The sequence below is a fragment of the Belonocnema kinseyi genome, chromosome 8, assembly GCF_010883055.1.
Source record: "Belonocnema kinseyi isolate 2016_QV_RU_SX_M_011 chromosome 8, B_treatae_v1, whole genome shotgun sequence".
NCBI classification, from domain to species: Eukaryota; Metazoa; Arthropoda; class Insecta; order Hymenoptera; family Cynipidae; genus Belonocnema; species Belonocnema kinseyi.
The window spans coordinates 64,662,876-64,672,481 of NC_046664.1; the positions used below are offsets into that span (position 1 = coordinate 64,662,876).

At 29.9% G+C, this 9,606-nt stretch overlaps 1 protein-coding gene across 1 annotated transcript in view; it reads left to right on the forward strand.

Moving 5' to 3' along the window:
* The first annotated feature begins 1,079 nt into the window (after nucleotides 1-1,079).
* Nucleotides 1,080-9,606, forward strand: part of LOC117177769 (guanylate cyclase 32E) — a 68,819-nt gene continuing 60,292 nt past the window's right edge. Inside the window, exon 1 of the mRNA XM_033368680.1 lies at nucleotides 1,080-1,119. Within this exon, the coding sequence (XP_033224571.1) occupies nucleotides 1,102-1,119 (18 nt within the window). The 5' untranslated portion in view covers nucleotides 1,080-1,101. The remainder of the gene's footprint in view (nucleotides 1,120-9,606) is intronic.

Sequence of the window (9,606 nt, forward strand, 5' to 3'; positions counted from 1 at the left end):
CTAATTAGAAATAATGCAATTTTAATTTAATTTTATTAATTATTTTAAAATTTAATTTAATTTTATTTAATTAATCAAATGCATAGAACAAACCTTTATTTCTGTAATATCTTTGTAATTAAAAATAATTATTATCTTCTTTTTATTTCATTAATTAGTAATTAAAAAATAAAAACTATTTTTCAAATAAACTTATATAGAAAAATTGAGCTTTTACGAAGATATTAACAAAATAAGGCAAACATGAACTAAATCCCACGTATTGGGTCTTCTGTTATCCCCTCAGCAATCTACAAAATTAAGTTAGCTGGTGATTTAAGTGAAAATACCTAATTCTGTAATAGTCTAAATTGGAACGTTTTGAATTCAAAACATTTCAATATTTTTTTACAATTTTAAATTTTGTTTACCAATATATTTTTTAATTATTTATATTCTTAATGTTAGGAAATAAAAATCCATAGACGTAAACGTACGCGTGCATTTAGTGTAGTATTATATAATATGTGGAATAACCCATTTAGAATACCTATATATAACTATATAAAATATGATTCCATTTCATTTTCATAATGTCTATTCATACGTAATTTAGCATGGAACTTTCGTATCTTTCTTAAAAATATTATTTAAAATATTTTTTTCCAATCTCTGGTATTTGTTTTTTCCCGATGTATAGAGGAAACTCGAGGCTGTGTACCACAAATTATGAGCTAACGGTCGGTCGGAGCTCGTATCTTCCGCTTTTAGCTCGCACTGTGTGTGAATTTGAATTTATTGTTCCACGAACAGAAGCCCGAAAGCCATTATTACGTTATGCTTTGAAAATGGACAGCAGTGTGCCAAAACCACCACGATCTCACAGGCTCAAATGTATCAAAAGCTCCTCGAGTTGAATAGAGATTCTCGCCATTTCACAATCATTGTTACTCTTTGGCTACAAACCCCTTTAACAATACATATTTATAAAGCAGTTCTCCCATAGCAAATAAAATATGTATTACTAGCAAACATATTTTTTCAGAAACCATCCGGTAGTTAATTCAAGGTATCTACTATGGGGCATCTGGAAAAAAGTTCTTCATTCTCGGCTGTGTGACCATGAAATGGGTGATATCTGTAAGTTATCAAAAAATAACTTTCGCGGATTTCATCAAATGTCGACATTTTGAGGCCCCGAGTCAGAAAAAAATGTTTTCACGTCGTTGTCGGCGTGCCTGTCCGGCGTCGTCGTCGTCGACGTTGCTGTAGTGGTGCTGGTTTCATTCATGATCATAGAATTACAGTAGTGGATTTTTTTAATTAATTGGGTTGTGTGGGAATGAATAGAAATTATATTACAATTGCTTCAAATAATTCGGCACACGATGGAAGCCCTCATCAGATGATTATACTGAAAAAAATTTGCACATAATATCAGCAATGTGATAAAATTGCGATTTTATAAACATATTCTTCATTCGTTATCTTTGGTACTCTAATTGCTAAATAATTCTTAGACATAATTTTTAACATGTTTGGCAATAACGATTAATTACTGATTGGTTATTAAAGAATAATTACAAAAGCATTTTGTAATCGTTCATAATGCCAGTTCAATTATAATTACACTTCTTTATAATATACTTAATTTAAAATTCACGCAGTATTGAAATAAATAATTTTTTAATGGTTTTTTAAAATAACTTTACAATAATTAATCAATTATTAATCACTTATTCAAAATAAATAAAAAATATTTTTAAATTTTTTGTTCAAAATCTTTAAAAATGTACATCTTGTTGTATACATTGTTAAATCTGTTTAAAGTTGTCTATATCTCTTAAAGTTAAACAACTTTTTTTTTAATTTGTCCAGAAATCTTAAGATTCTCCAAAAACTTCTTTTCTCAAAAATTTAAAGTCTACATTTTTTAAAAATATTTTTAAATCTTCTCAAGATTTAAATTATTTTTGAATCTTTTGAAAAGTTCTGAATAGCGTTTAAAGTACATTAGATACTGAAAAGCTTGAAGCTCCAATCTTTTGTCTCGTCTATTTCTTTATTAAAAATTTTTCCACTCAAAGTATGGAAAAACTCAAATTTTGTACATAAAAATTTTTTACGCTTTAATAACTGATCAGGAAAAATTAATATTATCTTAAATCAGTGTTTAGGGATTCATAAAATACAAATAATTTGTTTATTATTCCATTTATTTGTCATAAACAAATGTTATGAACAAATTAAGAAATAGTCTTATTATCGGTAAAAAAATTGGTTTTTGCTAAAAGTGCTTCATATTGATGTAGGAAGGACATTTAATTACAAAACTAATTAAAAAGTTTATAATAACCACTATCATAATCAATTTATGTGTTAAAATATTAAAATTAAAATTTGTTTAAAATTATAATTTCCTTTAATCGCCAGAACGACTTCAGATATAAACAAATTATATAATCAAATTCCAAATTTTGGCCCTTTCGCATAGAAAAATATTTTTTTTGCTCTGGAAATGTTTTAAGTTATTGGACGAATGACTTGTAGTCACAAAAATATTGGAGAGCTTAACAATGGCCATTGTTATGAATAATTCTCTTTACAAAATATTCAAATTTAAGGTTTTATCACATTTTAATTTTCTTTAATCGCCATAATAACTACGGATATTCTTAAAATATCTATCTTTGGTAATATTTAGTAAAATATAACTACTTTAATGTTTCAAATTTTTATAAACGGTCGGGTTTTCAATCGCAATAGATTGAGATGAATCATAACACTGCAGTAATTGTCAATAACAGTGGTTATTGTTAACTTTTCTAAAATTGTTGTGACTAGCAGTCATTCGTCCAATAGCTTAAACCATTTCCAGTGCAAAGAACAATTTGCTCAATGCGAATGGTCCACAATTTGAGTTTGATTATACCTAATTTGTTCATAAAAATTTAAATTTTTATATTTTATCGAATATTATTAAACATTTATTATTTCAAGGAATACCTAAAGTCGTTCTGACGATTGAAGGAAATTATCATTTTAAAAAATCTCAAATTTTAATATTTTTCCACGAGAATTGTTTATAACAATGGTTATTATAATTTTTAAATTTATTCTTGCAATTAAATGCCATTCTTACATTAGATGAAGCACTTTTAGTAACAAAATTTTTTGTACGAATAATAAGACTATTTCTCAATTTGCATATAAAATTTGTTTATAACAAATAAATGGAATAATGAACAAATTATTTGTATTCTATAAGTCCATGAACATTCATTTGAGACAATATAAAGTTTTTATAATCAGTTATTAAAGCGTAATGAATTGTTATGTACAAAATTTAAGTTTGTCCATACTTTCAGGGAAAAATTTATTAATAAACAAATATAGGAGACAAAAGTTCGGAGCGTCAATCTTTTCAGAATTAAATGAACTTGAATTTTTGTTTAATTTAAAATCGGAATAAAATTGAAGGTTCTGGACATGTCTGAACGAGAAAAGTGCATTTCCTCTTACTGTGCGGCATGCCAGTGTGTATTTATTATAACTATACCATTAAGCCATTTTCTTCACGAAGTAGGCGCAAATCACTCGGTGGGGAAAGGATAACGTGAGGAAGGGGTTATAGATTTTTTAGATTGATCTAGAATTCTCGAGTTAATTTTAAATAACACCTTCGTTCCGCAAAACTGATCCGACCCAGGTTGCTGATCAATCTATCTAACAATAACTTCAAATGAAGATCCTCGCAAAATTTTCATGTGAGGTTCCCCACTTTCCTCCATTAGCATCCAGGGTCAGTTGTTTCAGGCGTCATTCACTCTACTAACACTCTTTTTATTAACTATTTATCGAGATACTTTTCTCTCTTGACATACTTCTCCAGCTTCCTTTACGTCCATCCATTTTTTTATGCGAGCGCTCGTGTTTCTGTGGCTTCTAATGTCTCTTCTAATTAGAGTTTTTTTCACACACCGTAACCATTTTTTTCGCGGTCTGCTTTTGGGCACACTGCCATTTACTTTACCTTGAAACGCTTGTTTCGTTAGTCATTCATCTTTCACTCTCTGAACATGTCCGAACGACCTTTAACGAATCCTTTCCCATGTGCCAACTAGTGTCTCTTGTGCATTACATTCTTTGAGGATTATCTGGTTACTCACTTTGCCGTATACATTTCGTAAACTAAAATATTCTGAGTTTCTTTTTACATAATTTCATGTTTCTCATCCCTTTAAGAGTATGAAATTCTTTACAAATTACAGTCTGGTAGCCGAATGTTAAGAAAATAATTATTTTTCGTTATTAAAGGATTATTTGCATTAAAAATTTTCACTTTAATCAATAATAATAATTGATTTTTTGATAATTTTGATTTGCAAAGTTTATAATGCAGAGAATTATATTTTTTCACTAATAACTAAACAAACTTTAATCGCAGAATTTTTCAAAAATCATGAATTTTATTTTTGTTTCTTATTTTTCATAAGACACCGAATTTTTGGAATTTTTTCAGATTTCGTATTTGACTTTATAGAGGCAAAATTAAATTTTTGATGGAGACCTGAAAATGAAGCAAAAAAATCTAGAAGCTCTAAAAATTAGAAATAATTTTTTTCCAGCATTGTTTAGAAATGTAGAATGTTTTTTATAAATACTTAGACTAGAGTTTGCTGGATTCATGCAAAGTCAATGAAAATTCAGCATTCTCAGCCACTATCAATTTATTAATAAAAATTTGAGTCCGGCCGGCTAAGACCTCCTTAATCATACTCAACTTTCACTTCATCACGAAAGATACTAAAGTTTTTGACCATTTCTTCAGATCCTTCTTCAAAACTCTCAGGAGGGACTAGACTAACTAGAGAACGATCCGTTGCGGTTCACGTATTCTCGCATACTGTACTTTTCTTAATTGCTTTGTATCATACTCCTATTCATTCACTTTTTTAGAAGTACATTTTGAACATAAGAAAGTTTTTCTATCCTGAAAAGAATTATTTATAATTTTTAGAGCTTATAGATTTTCTTTAATTTTTATGTCCCCATACAAAATTTATTTCTTAATATATAAACTCAAATAAAAAATTGTAAAATTTATGAAAATTATGAAACAAAAATAACATTCACGATTTTTCCCAAATTCTGCGATTAAAAATTTTTCAAATTCTATTTCCACAATACCTGACCACAAGATATGAATGGAATCATTTCAAATTTGACACACGTTATAAGGGACCCGACATGAAACATTTCAGTGTCAAGGCGTTTTCAATTTATAATTTTTTTTTATCCACCCTAGTAGACATCCCATTAATCAAGTATGTATTTCCTTTAAAATTGTAAATATTATATAATAAATAAAGAGCACCCACAATAGACGGTCGATACTATACTTTCGACGAATTTAGTATCCATAGATACTAAATTCGTCGAAAGTAGTATCGGCCGTCTAATTAAGCCATCGCGTATTTCTCACTAGTACCGGCCTTCACTACTTAAACGCTGGCCCGGTCACTCTCCAACGCAACGTTCGCCCGCCGGGTACACCAGAAAATTCGAAATGTTTATCTAATTCCTTCAAATTAAAGCTTTTTTGTTTTAACTGAGACAATATGTCACGTTCCGCAAGAAAAGGCTACTTAAATTCACGATAATTTTAGTCCAAGTCCAATCCGCTATGTTGTAAAACGAATCGCCGATGCACTTTTTAAGTTGATATTAGCGAGTTTCACAAGCGCACGCGTTAAATTTTTAGTTTAAAAATAAGTTTTAGTCGAAGCTACAAAATCGATACTTTTGACCTTTGTTCCAAATCTTCTCGATTTTTTTTACATTCTCATAAGTTATGGTTGAGAAAGTATTAGAATTGTCCAAAATTTGACATCACAGTTTTTCAACGGATCTCCACGTTTCGCGACCCCCTGAAACCGAAAATTAGGTATTTACTATGGCGTATGTGTGTCTGTCTGTCCATCCGGCCGTCCGTCCGTAAACACGATAATTCTCGAAAAAATAAACTGATCCTTTTTTCTGAATTTACAAATTTTATGTGCAAATATTTATAGTATTACAATGAACACAAAATTTATCTTTATGGCTTTTTTCAATAAAAAGAAAAATCGCAGAGTTATAGCATTTTCAGAATTTTGTAAAACAACTGAAATCCAAAATTGTAAGCCAAACAACGCAAGATACGAAAAAATGTCAACTGAAGAAAAATATTGCTTTTTAAAATTCCTATAATTCAAATTTTTATTGCCCAAAAAAGAATGAAAAATCAAAAAAATTCCATTTTGTGGTCCAACTATGTAGAATACGAATAAAACGTCAATTAACTAAAATTGTGATCCCAAAAAAAAATCTACAAATTAGTTACTAATCACTTCTTGATTAGAGGCGTACTTTTTGTTTTATTCGTGACAAATAACATTGACAATTTAAAAAAAAAATCTGCCCGCCTGGCGGGTACATTCTCGTCGCATGCTGCGCGCGCGGCTCGCAAGTTTGAGCGCACCTAGGGCGCGCGACGGTCGAATCTCGCGCTTCGAGCTCGATAATGGGTTACCTCGCGCTTCGAGGTCGGATATTTATTCTTTGCATTTGTAATGCTTGAATAAAATTTTATTTTATTAAATATGGTCAAAGATTGAGTTTATCAAAGCTTTGTAGGCTTTGAGGAACACATTCTCATTGTGACACTCGCGCTGCGCGCTCGATTTCCGACAGACATTTGTAAACAGGTTTTGTTGAATCTTTTCTTCTCGTAACTTTCGTCGTTTTTCCACACATTTTTATATTATTTTTTTTATGTTTTCAATCTTGTTTTTCACAAATAAAACAAAAAGTACGCATCCTATCAAGAAGTTATTCTTAACGAAATTATGGATCTTTTTTGGGATAACAATTTTGGTTACTTCCTATTTTTTATTGTATCCTACATAGTTTGACCACAAGATGGAATTTTTGATTTTTCATTATTTTTTTGTGCAATCAATATTTGAATTTTCGATTTTCCAACAAAATCGAAAAATTTGTTATGATAGTATTGTGGGGCTCTCAAAAATAAGTGTTTTTCTTCGCTTGACTTTTTTTCATATCGTGCGTTTTTTGGCTTAAAATTTTGATTTTCGGTTGATTTAAAAGTTTTTAAAATGCTGTAACTCTGAAAATTTTCTTTTTATCAAAAAAATATGAGGATAAATTGTTTTTTCTTTTTAATACTATAAATATCTGTACATAGAATTTTCAAATTCAGAAAAAGTAGTATCAAAATTTTTTTTAAAATGCGCTCACTTTGTTGAATTTTCATAAAAAATGGCTGGTTAACGAACTCGTCCTTTCTTTTCAGACCTCAAAAAATGGCACCAAAGATGGATTTAATTCGTTCACTTTTTCGAGAGTTATCATGTTTACGGACGGACGGACAGACAGGCGCCATCGTAAAAACTTGATTTTCGGATTCAGGGGGTCTCGAAACGAAGAGTTCCGTTGAAAAACAGTGGTGTCAAATTTCGGAAAATTGTAATACTTTCTCAATCTTAAATGATGAGAATGTAATAAATAAAAAATTTGTGGAAAAGCGACTCAAGTTAAGAACAAAAATTATTTGACTAAAATTGAGCACCTAAAACATATAGAAAAATTTGTTATCTATTACTTTTTGACAGGACGCGTATTTTTGGTTTTAATCATAAAAATGACATAATAAATAAAAATGAAAATTTTTTGGAAAAAAACAAAAGGTACAAAGCGAATTTGTAGACAATAGTTGTTCGCTTAAAAAACAGATGCAAATTTGTTATAATTTATTACATTATTATAATTTATGATTGAGAAAGTATTAGAATTGCACGAAATTTGACATCAAAACATTCAAATTTTAAACCAAACGACGCAAAATACGAAAGAAATTCTTAACGAGAAATATTGGATTTTAAAAAATCCTGCACAATTTTTCTTAATCATTTTTCAATAGGACTAGTCATTTTATTTTTATTTCTCGAAAATAATGTGCAGAACATCGAAAATTAAAATCTTTAGCCAATATACAACGCAAAATATGAGGAAAATTTTGGAGAATTGTTTCTCGTTTTTAATTATTTTATTCATCGAAATTGGTATGAACGAATTGAAATTTCCAATATTACATCAAAAGAAGATAGATACGTGAAAATGTAAAGAAAAAACTTGTAGGATATTTGGTTTTATCTATGAAAAATACTATAAAAACAAAAATCCTATTTTTAACATAAAAACGCGAGATAGAGAAAAATGTCTCAAGCAAGGATTGTAGTTTTTTATAACGTTCTCAGCATTTATGATTGAAAAAGTATTAAAATGGGTAGAAATTTCACACTTCAGTTTTTCAACGGATATCCAGTTTCTAATACACCCTGAAATCTGTATCCGAAATCAAGTTTTCGCGATTGCGTCTGTCTGTCAGTCCGTCCATCCGTAAATACGAAAACTCTCGAAAAAATAAACGGATCAAATCCATCTTTGGCATAATTTTTTAGGTCCTAAAACAAGAACAAGTTCGTTAGCCAGCCATTTCTGATACAAATTCGAAAACTGAGCGCATTTTGAAAATTTTTGAGACCACTTTTTTCTGAATTTGAAAATTCTATGTACGAATATTTATAGTATTAAAAAGAACAAACAATTTATCCTAATTACTTTTTTCGATTTAAAAAAAGTCTCAGAGTTATAGCGTACAAGGTTATATAAACAGATTTTTGGATTTTCTTAAAAAATAGAAATCTCAAATTTTGATAGCACAAAAAATAATGAAAAATCAAAAATTTCATTTTGTGGACAAACTATGTAGGATACAAAAAAATATGAACTAACAAAAATTTGTATCCCCAAAAAGATCTACAATTTCGTTACGAATCACTTCTAGATAGGAATCGTACTTTTAGTTTTATTCGTGAAAAATTACATTGAAAACATAAAAAAAATAAAATAAAAATATGTGGAAAAACGACGAAAGTTACGAGAGAAAAAAAGGTTCAACAAAACCTGTTTACAAATGTCTGTCGGAAACCGAGCGCGCAGCGCGAGTGTCACGATGAGAATGTGTACCTCAAAGCCTACAGAGCTTTGATAAACTTAATCTTTGAATATACTTAATTAAGTAGACAATTCAGAATATGAAGACGCACATGAATACTGCCATCTAAAAGAGATCTTATTTCTGAGCGCGAGATGTAACTGTCGCGCGCCCTAGGCGTGCGCGAAACTTGCGAGCCACACGCGCAGCACGCAAGGAGAGAAGCGGGAAGATTTTTTAATTTCAATCTCTCTCAAATGTGGAGAAAGTTTCAAAATTTAGTAGCACTTTCTTATTTAGAGGAACCAGAACATTAAAATTTCGAAAAGACTTCATATCTCCTCACAAACAAGAATTCTAGGGTACAGTATTATTCAAATATTTTGAAAAGAGGGAAAATTTGAATATGTATCAGATTCTTGTACATGTGATTTCGTGGACAGCTGCTGTCACGGAACAACGAACCTGAATGTATCTATGATGAAGCGAGCCTTGGATGTTAAGCGACCCAGCATGATGGATGAAACATTTTGCCACCAGCATGTGGGACAGCTTCAACGCATCAA